This window comes from Pelobates fuscus, chromosome 2 (genome assembly GCF_036172605.1).
Source record: "Pelobates fuscus isolate aPelFus1 chromosome 2, aPelFus1.pri, whole genome shotgun sequence".
Classification (NCBI taxonomy): domain Eukaryota; kingdom Metazoa; phylum Chordata; class Amphibia; order Anura; family Pelobatidae; genus Pelobates; species Pelobates fuscus.
Window position 1 is genome coordinate 312,826,388 of NC_086318.1, and position 15,318 is coordinate 312,841,705.

Consider the following 15,318-nt stretch of genomic DNA (forward strand, 5'->3'; position numbering starts at 1 on the left):
AATGCTAATATTATTTTTTTTAACTCATTAAGGACCGCAGACGTACTAGGCACATATATGAGCCGTCCTATGCACTTACCCAATCGCTGTTGTTCCCCCGCCAGCGATCGGTGTTGCTCCTGGTCTGGGGGGACTGCCTGACAGCCCAGACAGTCCCTCCTTGGCAAATTACGAAAGACCGATCACATGGCCGCAATAGACATCCATAGTGCTGCCTGCAGGGGGACTGCCTAAACTGACAGGCGGTCTCCCTGTTTCTGTTAAAATAAAATAAAAATATGTTAAAAAAAGAAATCATAATAAAAAAAAAAAAAAAAATATATATATATATATATATATATGAGATATATAATAAATATATATATATATATATATATATATATATATAGTATTATAAAATATAAATAATAAGTAAATTAAAAATAAATAAATAAAATTTTAATTAATAAAAAATAAATAAAAAAATTAGATATGGGGCGGGGCCTGAACTTCAAGATGGCCGTACGCACATGCTAAATGCTCCGGTGGCAAGGGGCATAATCTGAGCCATAACGGCGACCTACCGAGCCTGGAACAGCCTACCAGACTGAGGAGGATAACCAGCACCTGAAGCGGCACCTAACGGTACGCAAAGCATGCAGCTCCGACCGCAGAAACCGGAGCCTAGCAGCGAGGCCTACCACCTTCCGAGACAAACGGACCACAGGGGAGACAGACGCTCTCCTGGGGCCATATTAATCTACAACCTCGACATGGGTCCCCGTTCCCCCCCCTTTGGACCAGCGGGGGTCATCCCGGTCCCCACCAAATCAGGGCAAACGACACCACAAGCCCCGGCTATACCCCGTAGCCCAAACAACACGGCCAGTGGGCCACCCAAGATGGCTGCCGCGACTCAGTGGCAGAAGCCCGCGCCAGCCCATCAAAGCAGCCAAAGATACTACACAGAGGAGCAGTACGCTGAGAGACTGGACAGGCTCTTTCAAAGGCTCTGGGAGCGACTGAAGCTATGTTGCAGATGGGAACCACCTGACCCGGTGGGAACAGTAAGGAGGGACGAGATGTGGAGCTGGAAAAGACCTACATCGGGTAAACCACGCAAAGCTAATGTTGCAGCCCGCCCTGCAATCCTTCCTGGGTTGAAGGCCTCCCGGAGGACACCTCCACGGCACCGACCACGCCGCTGGAAGCCCGACCGTCGCAGGCGACGGCAGAACATCCGAGCTCCCCATGGCGCCCAACAGAGGGTAGACCCGGCCTCGACCACGAGAGCTTGAGTTTGTGGACTGCAGGTGCTTGCCTTCATTCCGGCCTGGGGCTGGAGCGCTCCCTCCTTGTACCAACAGCTCACCGGCCTCTTGTTGACCCGTCCAACTCATGGCTCCGACCTTCCCAGCAGGGGTATTGGCTGATAGATGGGCTGTAAGCCCGCAGCCCCACTACATGCCGCCCACAGCCATGAACTCTTTGGTGGATAATACAGCGTGTTTCCCAATTAGCTAAACGACTCCACTTGAAGTTTGCACCAGGACATTGCTTACCAGACACTCATGCAATTCACCAGTGGGTCCAGCGGTACTACACCACTAAACACTTTACCTGTCGCATCACTCACACATGTATTAAGCTATGTGCAGTTTGAGCAAGCCCCCATTACGGTGCACAACAGTTATGTTACAAGCGCATTAAATGTGTTCACAAGTTATAACTGCCTGCTCTCAGCTTGTATTACAACACGCAGTTTAGGCACAGTTAGCAGGATACATGGATTACCTATATACAACATACGACTAGCAAATGCATACCAGCTGACTCATAGTTTAACCTACACTGTATTGCACTGTTGGTACATTAAGACCAGTTAATGCATTGTTAATTTAGAATGTTACATACCGGATCTTACGATCCATAGCTTGTATTTTCATACTACAGTTTAAACATACATTTTTTTAAAAAAAATTAGGCATTGTTATTCTGGAAATGAAACATACTCTTCCTGAATGTTGTATCAACCTTATATTGTAAACCACCCATACATTTCCCCAGCTTTCTCTTATGTATCCCATCTTATATGAGATCAATAAAAAACAGATTGACAAAAAAAAATTATATATATATATATATATGTAATTTTATTCTAATTGTATTTTGATATTAATATATTATTATTATTATTATTATTATTATTGCCATTTATATAGCGCCAACAGATTCCGTAGCTCTTTACAATATTATGAGAGGGGGGATGTAACTATAAATAGGACAATTACAAGAAAACTTTCAGGAACAATAGGTCGAAGAGGACCCTGCTCAAATGAGCTTACAGTCTATAGGTATATATAGATATATTTAAATCAAAATACACTTACAATGAAATTATATATATATATATATATGTATATATATATATATATATATGTATATATAAATAAATAAAAATAATACATATCCATATACATAATTACATAAATAATTTCATAAATATACACGTATACTTCAAATATATAAATATGTATATATATTTAAATTCTACTTGCATATTTATGTAATATTTTTACATAATTAAGTAATTTTATTGATCGCAATATGAGGGACCTGCCTGACAACCCAGGTCGAAAGCCCAGAGAATTTAATTTGCTAGAACTGTATTTAACCCTGTAACTTTCCATGACACCCTAAAACCTTTACATGGGGGGTACTGTTTCACTCGGGAGACTTCGCTGAACACAAATATTAGTGTTTTAAAACAGTAACCCCCCATGTACAGGTTTTTTAGTGTTTTTGAAAGTTACAGGGTCAAATATAAGGCTTGATTTTCCGTTTTTTCACATTGAATTTTGCCAGGTTGGTTATGTTGCCTTTGAGAGCGTATGGCAGCCCAGGAATGAGATTACCCCCATGATAGCCTACCATTTGCAAAAGAAGACAACCCTAGGTATTGCAAATGGGGTATGTTGTCTTTTTTAGTAGCCACTTAGTCATAAACACTGGCCAAAGTTACCGTTCATAATTGTTTTTTGCATTTTTAACACACAAACAAACAAATATAAATAGTAACTTTGGCCAGTGTTTCTGACTAAGTGACTACTAAAAAAGACAACATACCCCATTTGCAATACCTAGGGTTGTCTTCTTTTGTAAATGGTAGGCCATCATGGGGGTAATCTCATTCCTGGGCTGCCATACGCTCTCAAACTGTCACTAAGGGGTTAAAGCAAGTGTTTTACTAAGCATGTGCAAAACAGACACAGTTGTGCATGGACCAACTGTCCAAGGTGGGGTAGAAGGACAAAACACACAGGAGCCTAAACGGTAATATTTTGGTAGGATATTCACAACTGGTTGTTCTAATATGCTTTATTCCTTTGCAGGAAGTTTGCTGGATTTTCTGAAAGATGGAGAAGGAAGAGCCTTGAAGTTGCCCAATTTAGTAGATATGGCTGCACAGGTAGAATAAACAGTAATGTAAACATTGAAACAGTTCATGGACAAGGTCTAAAAAACAGAGCAATCTCTATGAAAATAAATGGACTGTTAAAGGTCCACTTCTTGAACCTTGCTCCACATTTTTAAGACTCAATAAAAAAAATCTCAAACTTTTAACACAAATATTTTAAATATGATCATGACAGGTAGCTGCCGGCATGGCGTACATTGAACGAATGAACTACATACACAGAGATTTACGGTCTGCAAACATTTTGGTTGGAAACGGTCTCATTTGCAAGATCGCTGATTTCGGACTAGCAAGATTGATTGAAGACAATGAGTATACAGCAAGGCAAGGTAAGATAGTCATCAAAATGTTATAATCTTCCTTGGGGCGTTGCCCAGGGGTGTTTTTTTCTCTATAGATTTTAGTTTGCCAGCTGACAAAATTCGATTTTTGTCCATCCATTATAGTATGGCAAATCCAATCACACTAGGCCTGGGATAAGAAATGTATTCTGGAAGGGAATTTTCTTTTCAATACATAACTCCTCTGTTGCTTAAGGAAACTGTTCTCAAAGCCTCTTGTTCTTTCTTGTTCCAATCAAGAAATAATAAACAAGTCTGAAAGATTCCATAATGTATGGGAGCTTGTCTGCAAAATGAAGCATTGATTACATGCATTCAAAATATTTCATTCTTGAACAATTCCCCAGTTGTCTTCCTACTTCTTGGTGTCACAGCAGAGAATATCTCTTGAATTGTGTCTCTGATTAAGTGTCAGGATATAGAGCTACACAGCTGCAGGCAGTTAAACAATTATGCAGTTTGCCTCTCTGTCATTGTGTCTGGTGTAGCATATAGAAAGTACCAGCACATTCTGAGGAATATACAAGTAGCTCTTCTGAAAAGATTACTAATGTTAAAGTTTCAAAGGATATAAGAGTATGAGAAGGCACAATCTTTTACCCCCTTCCTTCCTCATCGTAAATGTACACACAACAACGTGTATTTCATAAAGTCCAAAAGACTTTGCTCCAGTGCTGGTATTCACCTGACAGGGCACCAATGTGTCTCACTGCTTCCGCAACATACATACCGTGATATTATTATAATTATTTATAAAACGGCAACAAATTCAGCAGCGCTGTACAATGGGTGGGCTAACAGGCAAGTATTTGTAACAAGACGAGTTAGACGCACAGGAATAGTGGGTGCTTGGGGCAGCGCTCAAACAAGCTTACATTCTAGAGGGAGTGGGGTATTGTGACACAAAAGCTAAGGCTAAGATATATTTAATGGACGGGAATAGTAGATTGCCAGAATAGTTTTCAATTTTTCAATGAAAAATAGTTTGATTTTTTTGAAGAAATGGAGACAGGGTGAGAGTCTAGAAGAGCAGGGAAGGGATTTCCATAGGAAAGATGCAGCCCTAAAGAAGGTTAGCATCAGATTTGCGTATAATAGACTCAGGTCTTCCAGAACGTAGGGGCCTGAACGGGACATACTTGTGTATTAGGGAGGATAGGTAGGTAGCAACAGCGTTACGCAGAGATTTGTAAGCAAGTATTAGAATTTTAAATTGAGTCCTATATTTTATAGGAAGCCAGTGTAGGGACTGACAAAAGAGGGAGGAATGGAAGCTGTGAGTGGAAAGGAAGGAAGACTTAGTCAAGGCAAGAGAGAATAGCAACATGGACCAGCATCTTAGCCACATCTAGCGTAAAATAGGGGCCCGCTATGTTTTTGAGATGTAAGCAGTAGGATTTGGTGGTTGACTGGACATGAAGGAGAGGTTAGAGAACACAGAGGCAGTAAGCCTGTGAGGTAGAACTGATGGTAGTGCCATTGACTTGGATTGAGAAACAGGACTTGCAACACTTAAGGGAGGAAAGACAAGAAGTTTTGTTTTTGACAGGTTAAGTTTAAGGACGTGATCGGCCATCCCGTTAGAAATAGCAGAAATGCAATCAGAGACACACATCAAGAGTGACGGCAAGAGATCAGGAGAGGACAGATAGATTTGCGTGTCATCTGCATAGTAGTGATATTAGAAGCCAAGGGAGGCAGTATAGATTGCGATCAAGGAGAATTAGGAGATAGTAGTTCTGGATTTTTCAGCAATTAAATAATATTAATACTTTGACCAGGGCCATTTTCACAGAATGACGAGTGCGGAATGAATCCAGACTTCAAGGAATTCAGTCAATCTCTCGTACACAGCTCTCTCTTGGACCTTGGAGGCAAACAGTAGTAGTGAGTTAGGGCAGGAATTGGAAGGGAAGTTAGGGTCAAGGTTGGGTTTTTCTAGAATCCAGGTTACAGTTGCTTGCTTGAAGTGGGAAGGAATTATGGCGGAGTAGAGGAAGAGAATAAATATTTTCGTGGGGGGAAGAGCAAGAGAAGGAGACAGAGTGAAAATGCGATGTGAGGGAATTGGATCAAGGGAGCATTTAGTGGGGTGAACAGAACAAAGCAGAAACCTCCTCTGTTATAGCAGGTGCACGTAAGAATAAAGCAGATGAAGTGGGGTTGGAGGAAATATTTGTATGGGTAGACAAGAGATTAGTGGTCTCTTCACTGATCGCAGAAATCTTCTCAGTGAAGTGGGTTGCAAAGTTTGTAGCAGTCAAATTAATAAGAGGAGGAGCAGCAACAGGGTTAAGAAGAGATATAAAAGGGTGTTTGGGTTCTGGGGAGAGTGTGGTTATAAGGGTATTGAAGTAGTTTTCTTTTGCAGAGGTAAGAGCCAAGCTGTACGAGCATAGCATACATTTGTAGTGGAGGAAGTCAAGTGCAGAATGAGACTTTCTCCAGCAGCATTCAGCAGTTCTGGAGCATTTTTGGAGGTATCAGGTTAGCTTGGTGTGCCAAGGTTGTTAGGAGGGGTGTTTATAATGTTTAACTGTATGAGGTGCCATGATATCTAGTTGAAAGGAGAGGGTGGGGTTGTAGAGGGAGGTTGCAGGTGAGGTTTGAGATGGGTAAAAGGAGAGCTGGAGGTTGGTGGTATTCACTAAATACCATCACAATTTTAAGGGCATCAAAATAGACCTTGAAAGAAATGCCTAAAGCAATGCTTAGTGAGAAAAGGTGTACATTTTCACTATATTTTGGCAGTACCAATGTCTCTGCATTACACTATTTTTTCCATGTGACACTGAAATTAAATTTAAATAAAGTTACACATACTGGGCATGCAATTTACATGCTCAACCTGTAATAAGAGAGACCTGATTGTTGTTCGTCATTGAAATAAACCAATAATTAAATAACAATTGTTTTAAAAAGCATTGGGTCGCCTGAGAACCCAAAAACCTGGAGATGCTTGGCAAATGGCCACCCCTCTTTCTGCAGTGTGGGTAATTATTTAGATAAACGCACAGTAGATGCCTAGTCTCCTGAGTCCATTTAGAAAAATAAAATACTGGGACTCTGGTGGCTTCATTCCAGAAGCGTTGACTGGGTGCTCTCAAACTATCACTGACTTCCCTTTGAAATGCATGAGAACGGTACATACTTTTCTTACATATTTCTCTAGGTGGTAAGCCAGGCTGAGAGTGTCAGCTGACAATCAGCGTACATAACATTCTCATATATTTTTCTCAGTGGTAAAGCAGCAACAGGCTCTCTGGGATTCACTGACGCACAGTCTGAGGCTTCCTTATTGAAGCTGAGGAACGTAGACGAAGAGGGGTTGAGTGAATGGGTACCGTCTGGACAGCTTTGAAGAACGATGGCTGATATATGTATATGGCAATGTGGGTCAAATGGGAATGGCAGCTGACAAAATACAAGAGTGTAAACACAGATAATAAAACATGCCAAGAGACACAGTGGGAGGCAAGAGTAATAAGGGTCTGAAAGACACAATGGAGCACACACAACACACAGGGACTTGAGAGACAGTTACGCCGCAGACAATGAACAATAAAATAATAACGTGCAGATATTTTATTCATATAGTGCTAATAGTAATATTTCTGACTTACAAATAAAAAAAAATTATACATCATTACTATTGCAGCAAGTGTTAAGGAGCAAGCCAAGTATATATTTTTTAAGAATGCATTGCAGCACTTCAATAATGTATCTACATTTTTCAGATTTAGAAAAGGCGGCAACAGATCTAGAAGTGCATGAATAATATAAAAATTCTGTTTAAAAAGTTACAACTGAAGGTGAAATAATATTAGAACCTTAGACAGCGGATCAATAATATGTGTCAAATATCATTCGAAATCCTACACGCCACCTAGTGGTTACACAGATTATTACAAACCAGCTGCCTTTAAAATCTCCTAAATCTGTTCATTTTATATGTTGTTTACAGAAGAAACTTTAAATATGTAAGAAGTATCTAGACACCTTTGGCCATCTCATCTAGAAAAACAACCTTAATTATACAGCAGTGGTGTTAGATCGTAGTACAAGGCATAATAGGTTTTGGACTGATTTAAAAAAAAGAATAAGTTATGCAGTAATTTATGTGTGCTACAGGAATAGGCTAGAAAAGCATTTTCTAGGAATAGGCTAGAAAATCAGATTTCAGTGTTTGAAAGAGATGCAGGGAGTTGGGTTAATGCCCATCAAGACAAATAAGATTTTGAGTAGTTAACCCTGTAGTGGCCCTGAATATATATCTAGAGTGTGTTGAGTTGAGTATAACCTTCTGATCCCATCACAGTATTACTATCTTGGTGCCAGGGTACAACTGCCCTCTTTCTCCAGTGAACAAACTCTGAAGATTTCCAGCACTATTGTGCTGTATTGTTCCGGCATTACTTTTGGACCCTGGTGTCCTCAGTAGTTGATCCAGATCCCCAGTATACTTAGGTCCAAATAAAATGTAGTACTTTTCAGGTTTAGCAATTTTCATGGGTCCCTCCTTATAATATTTAAAAACAGAAGTGGTGGGGAGCTGTGATGCTTCCAAAATCACCCCATGCCCCTCCACACCTTTGACCTGGGTGTCAATATGACCCCCATATTAATATAATGGAGGTTAAATCCTCCCTACTGCTGCTATCCCTCCTTGCTGTGAATGGGGGCATGATTGCTGTTATAAAAAAGGCAAGCAATCCATTAATGGAGACCTGGCACATGTAATAAATGTAATAAAATAATTAACTGGGGGGGAGGGGGCGTAATGTCCCCACCAGTGCTCCGTGAGTGGAGGCCAATAAAAGTAATAACAGGGGTACACAGTGTCACCCCAGCCTCCACCCATTGAAGGCAGGTGGGGGCCCTAAATAATAAAGTGGAGAGTGGACCCATTGTCTCCTCCAGCCCCCATTCATTTCAACCCTAAACCAGACCAAAGAGAAATCATTAGGACATGTCAAACTGTTAAAAAAAAAAGGACAAAACAAGAACAATGGCTCCGCACAGTCTGTGCTCGCAGGGTGGTAAAAGCCTATGTCATGCAACTTAAGCCAAACAATCACTGTGCTCTGACAGGCAACTCTTGAGACTGACAACTCACAAGATCCTCCCTTCCCACTATTATTAGGGTGAGAGGATTATGTAGGGTATTTTTTTGTAGGGGTGTAACTAGGGACATGGGGGAGATCGTTTTATTATTAGCCCCCACCCGCCGCCAATGTGTGGGTGTTGGGGAAGGACTATAGGTCAATCCCCTATTAATATTTAGTGCCCTTACCCGCTATTTGGTGGGACAAAAATAATCGCCAAATTTCATCTGAAAATGTAAGAAATGTTTCTCACAAAATAATTTTTTTTTAATTTGAATGTATTTGGACCAAACAAAAATTTTGACTAGGGACCACATTTCCCTAGGTTTGTGAGTACTATTTATCCCGTGGTACCCATTATTGTAAAAGGGATGGGGCAATTCAAAGACGTAGACATATAAAGAGAGGGCATTATAGGTGGAAAGAGAAGAGCAATTTAGCCACATGCATATATGGCACCGATAAGTCTTGCACCCAGGTGTTAGTGACCCTTGGCTCTCCCCTGGGTGTAAGACACCGAAGGTAAAGCGGTTGCATGGTAGAGGATGTCTGATTGTGATGGCAATGCGTGGTTGGATGGGAGATTTATGGAGACCATGGCGGAGTTGATAGACATCTGTCATTAGGGAAGGTTTAAAGATGTGAAATGTAGGGTTCCAAAAGGACTAAGCAGCAAAGAAGATGTCATAGTGACGGGATTGAGATGAAGTAACATGAGTAGAAGACAGACTCAATTTGTGGACAAAGCAAACAGTATGGATGAATGAGTATTGGAAGATAAGAGCATAGATATAGACAGGTGTGGCGTGATATGCTTGCTGGTTTGATCCCCACGATGTACCTTGCTGTTGTTAGTACACTTGAAGTTTCGCAGCCCCTGACGAGTCACATTAGGATAAAAGAACCTACCTCAAGGCATGCAGAACTTTATGTCATTATTGCAACCTACAAAATTGATTGCCATGTTTGTAGCATTTCTCTGCAACTGAAGTTCTAACTTGTACATAGTTACAGGTTCTTATTTAAAAATAAATAGATACCTTTCATCCAATAACATATTCTATTCTAATATACTAGTGACCCATTCAGAATGTGTAGTATTTACCTCCCACAAATATAATCTTGTTTCTTTGTGAATGATAATATAAATTGTTTAACCTGACACCTAATTTCAGTATGTGGTCATTAAAGTGTGTTAAAAATGTCTGTGTCTGTGCCAGCCTGTACCCACGCCCCTCGCCTTCTGCCACTGACAGATGGTGTTTGTTACTTTGATTAGTTTTTCAGTACTATAATGGTAAGTTTGCCTTTCAGCACTAGGATTAGTTGTATCCTTTAATATTTAATGATGTGATTGTGCAGAAGGGGAGTGTAATGAACTCAATTTCCTAGCAAGCAGAGTTTTGTTGTTGAGCTGTTTGTTGAAGTAACAGGTGCAGCTTTAAGAGAAAGATTTAGTGGGTTTCTTTGGGAAACAGATTTACCAAACAATATCGATCGCAGTAATAAATCGCACAACAAATCTGGGTCTAAATCACATAGCTCTCTACTCTTTGTCCTCAGCTCAGATGAGGGCTCAATGCAGCTGTTATATATGGCCATCTATGTGTGCATAGACAGCTGTATGTCTGTTATCTATGCTAATGTTTATGGAATGATGGATATTCCGGATGCTTGTTAAAGGAACACGTCAAGCACCATAACTACTATAGCCCTCTGTAGTAGTTATGGTGCCAGGAATACCCTGCTCTCCCATTGTAAGTAGTGAAACCATTTAATAATACGATGATAACTTATCAAGTGTCCACCGAGTGCCAGTCACAGCCTCCCTTGGAGACATGCCTCGCTGGTTCATGTTGTCAAACCGTTCTTAAGTGGTTTGACTACTTGCACTTGGATTGCGCATGAGCACTCTTGGCACTATAACCACTACACCAAACTGTGGTGGTTATGTTCTGTGAATGTTATTTTCATTTCACTTTCCTGCATTGTATGACACATAGAAATGATATTTCCTTCTTATGATCAATGTGTTGCAAAAAAAGGACTTATGTTGTTTTCTTCTGGTTTATATAGGGTTTTAGAAATTGCTATTCAGATTTTTTTTTTATTTGTATTTATTTTTTATTTTTTATACCTTTAGGAAGTTCAATTCCAACACAGACTTTTTTTTTTATTATTATATCACCAGAGCGACACTGATTGGATTTACCAGTGCATTTAATGCTAATATAGGTCTATTTCAGTTGGTCAATATAACGCTGGCCCGGATGTATAAATGCTCATCATAACCAAATAACAGTAATCAACTAAAATATTGCTTTGTTTTTTTTTAAATATTCTTTATTTTTGGTGTGTCATAGTACTTCACAATTGCAACAGTGTATATCATTAGTATGTGTTATATGTATTTTATGTTAGATGAGGCGTTCATCTGTTGACTTCTCTTGCAACGTGAATATTGCTTGTTTTTAACTAGAGACTTCTGTTAACCCCCTTCAAAAGTTGGTGGCCAGTTTGGAATTACCGGTCTCCTTTTCAGTTATGTTACTTGTATGTCTAGTTATCCTGTTTCCATTATTTGTGCTATTCTATTCATTATTTCATATTCTATACAGGAGCAAAGTTCCCAATAAAATGGACAGCCCCTGAAGCAGCACTGTATGGAAGGTTTACAATAAAGTCAGATGTATGGTCATTTGGCATTTTACTGACGGAGCTAGTGACGAAGGGAAGAGTCCCATACCCAGGTAACTCAATCTGTACTATCAGTACTCAATGAAACAAGCAGCAAAATAAGTTGTTCCTGTATTTATTTATGTATTCACAGTTATTTGAAATAGGAGTGGTTGTCTGTAGTATTTGTATAGGGAGCATCATCCTTATCTTTATTTATTGAAACGTATGTGTGTATTTGCTGCAGGATTCACTTTTTAAATAACATCGTTCTTGACATGAGTCACATGTTCAGTTGCTATTAAACCGGATCTTCTTCATAACTGGTATATTTCAGTTTTGTTTTTTTCTTACCCTTACTTCTACATTTTGGGAATGGGAACACTGACTATGGTCTTGTGGTAGAAGAGAAGTCTTAGTGGATCCCAGCACTTTATATTCTATTTATGTTTAAAGTAACACTATAGGGTCAGGAATAAAAACTTGTATTCCTGACCCTATAGTGCTAAAACCACCATTTAGGTGGCTTGCCCTCCCTTAATAAGTAGTTTACTCACCTTATTTCCTCTGGCGCTGGCTCCACCCCCGATTTGCCTAATTGGCTGACATCATTAGAATTTATAGGAAATATAGGAAAAGCATTGGATTGGCTGAGATTGTCAAGCTTGGCCAATCAGCATTTTCTCATAAAGATGTATTGGATCAATGCATCTCTATGGAAAAAGTTCAGTGTCTCCATGCACAATGTGCAGCACTGCCCCAGGAAGCACCTCCAGTGGCTGTCAGAGGAGTGGGCACTGGAGGTGTCCCTAGTCAGCAATATAAACACTGCCTTTTCTGTGAAAAGGCAGAGTTTACAGAAAAAAGACTACAGGAGCTGACTATACTCACCAGAACAACTACATTAAATTGTAGTTGTTCTGGTGACTATAGTGTCCCTTTAATGTAGCAGTGGGAGGGTGGTTGGACAGTGATATCAATGACTGTTGATTAGAATTTGTTTTCCATTTAGAATCTCTACCGGGATCCAAGGTATATATACATTTTCCTGCTATTCTATCATTCGCTTAACTCATGTTTTTTTCATTACAGGAATGAATAATCGTGAGGTTTTGGAGCAAGTAGAGCGTGGTTATAGGATGCCATGTCCGCAGGACTGTCCCAATTCCCTGCATGAGCTTATGCTTAACTGCTGGAAAAAAGACCCAGAGGAGCGCCCTACTTTTGAGTATCTACAGAGTTTCCTTGAAGACTACTTTACTGCCACCGAACCCCAGTACCAGCCTGGAGACAACCTGTAAAGTTGTGCCTGCATAAAATATTGCTCCAGGTCCAATTCCCTAGATCTCTCTTCCACTTTAAAGACTGCCTTCCGTAACACGAAGCTGAATCTTCCAGTGCGGAATGCACACACATGGGAAGTTTAAAAACTTTTGGGGAATCTTTCATGACCACTTAATCTAATAATCAGAATGTCCTCTTTTAAAAGAAAATTAAAAAAAAATTAAGAATGAGAAAGGATAAAAAAACAAAAGAAACTTTACTTCTCAAACAAAGACTTTGGTAATGCATTGTATTGATGTTATGTAAACTGCAAAACCTCTCTTCACTGTAAATATTAACTCTGTGCCAATTCCCAGCATTACAGCTATTTCTTTTTTTATTATTAAATGCAAAACCCGCATCAGTTTTAACCCATTTTTATTTGTTTAGACATAAGTATTCCTTTATGAAAATGCCCTCATGTTAACATTTTATTTAAAATATAGATGCATTTTCTGTTTTAGCTTTTTGTACATGTGCCTATAAATAAGTGATGTTGTACATACAGAACATATTGTACATACATACACTCTCACAATGAACTGCAAATGGATGTCAGTTATTTCTCACATTCCTAAATTGAGATATAAGATCACAATACTGTCGAAAAGCAAAGGAGGAAAGATGAAAATCTGAAGGAAATTGTCTAATATAATTGTGGGCCAAGAAGTATGCCATTTTTATATTATTATTCACTTCTCTTGCACTTTTTATTTTGCCAAGACTGACAATGAACAGAGTTTTGTGGTAGACATTTTGTTCGATATATGTATTCACACAAAATGGCCGCTGGACACAAAAAAAAAAACTAAACAAATGCCATATACTTCTCCCTGTGTAAAGCTGTATTTTTAAATAATTTTTGAATAATTAACACAGAAGGATCAGTCAGTATCTTTGATGATTGTGATATTATTTGTCCTTGAAACACTGATACAGCATCTTATGTATCTATATACTATTACAATCTGAGTCAAATTCGGTGACTATTAGTCTATAATCATTTAATTGGGAAAGGAATGCGTTAAGAACTCATCTTTTTCCATATGTCAAATAGTTGTGTTTTTCTTTTGTAATAAATATTTTAATCTCTTTATACTTCCGCAGTTTAGTTGAAAAACCATTGCCATTCATTAATTCTCTCTCTAATAAGAATATTTTTTTTTCCAATGCATCATTTACCAATGTAAAACAGAGTCTTTTCATTGTCCTGTATTGATAATTAAAGTGTGTTTAGTTCTCATGGGGGATTACTATGCACTATACATTTCATGAGGAGTGCACAAAACCAAGAATCTATTTGTACCATATTTAGATTAATTATGTCTAACAGAAGAAAAGGACCTTTCCAATTTTTTTTTGTAAATCATGTTATCAAGTTAAGCTCTTAACAAATTTCCTCTTCTCATTTCTTTACAATTTTTTCATGAAAAACTGTTTAACTTTATTAATTTAGTAATTAAATATGAACATTTTACATCTTTTTGATTTTGTTTTTGATATGCCTGCAAACATTATAAAATGTTCTTAAAAAGTGAGTGTGACTAGCAAGATAGTTCACTAAAGTGTGAATTTTAAGGAATTCAATGGGAATTCAAAATCATTCTTCAGGATTTAGGCCAAAATAGCTGAAAACCAAATCTGCTAGGTTTTCACTTTAGCTGTCTTAGCCTATTTGAAATTCACATTGAAATAATTTGGATTTCCTAACAGTTCCCTCCTTAGTGAATAACACTATAAGAAGGGATATGCCATACTCCCGAGTAAGTACAGAGTTAGAAAAAATGTTGGCACTTTATAAATAATAATAAGGATAAAAAAGGAATTATTCAATGTAAGTTATGAGCCATCACAACCACACAATATATATATATATATATAGAGTGGGACCTCGGTTTACGAATTTAATGCGTTCTCCGGGACGTTTCTTATTGCGAAAAACTTGGTTTTCCATAGGAATGCATTGAAAGCCAATTAATCCGTTCTGGAGGTCAGAAAAAAGTCAAAATGGAAACCAACCCACAATGCACAACACACAATGAAAGGCATGCAAACGACGAAGCTCAGCTACCACAGCTTGAGAAATGCACCAAAAAGTCCCAAAACAAATGAAAACAATTTCTAGAATGGATCCAAAACGCGATGCAAAAGCCGCTCTAACACCTCCACACTTGATGCCACGTGCTACCCACACGCTCCAGCATGCAGGGGGCGGTGCTATAAACCTCCCAGGTGCAATGCATCCTGGGGAAACTTGCTTTGTAGTGCAACATTTTTTTTTTTTCAAACGAGGCATTATTTTTAATGGATTTTCATTTGTAAACCGAAAATTATGTTAACCGAGGCATTTGTATACCAAGGTCCCACTGTGTGTATATATATATATATATATATATACACATATATATATACATAT

General features: G+C 38.8%; 1 protein-coding gene across 3 annotated transcripts in view; it reads left to right on the top strand.

Annotated features, from left to right (window-relative positions):
- Nucleotides 1–13,263, top strand: part of FYN (FYN proto-oncogene, Src family tyrosine kinase) — a 276,468-nt gene extending 263,205 nt beyond the window's left edge. For all 3 annotated transcript variants that reach the window (XM_063443505.1, XM_063443507.1, XM_063443506.1), the window contains 4 exons: nucleotides 3,372–3,448; nucleotides 3,633–3,786; nucleotides 11,522–11,653; nucleotides 12,672–13,263. In XM_063443505.1, the coding sequence (XP_063299575.1) occupies nucleotides 3,372–3,448; nucleotides 3,633–3,786; nucleotides 11,522–11,653; nucleotides 12,672–12,880 (572 nt within the window). In that variant the 3' untranslated portion in view covers nucleotides 12,881–13,263. The remainder of the gene's footprint in view (nucleotides 1–3,371; nucleotides 3,449–3,632; nucleotides 3,787–11,521; nucleotides 11,654–12,671) is intronic.
- The last annotated feature ends 2,055 nt before the right edge of the window (nucleotides 13,264–15,318 follow it).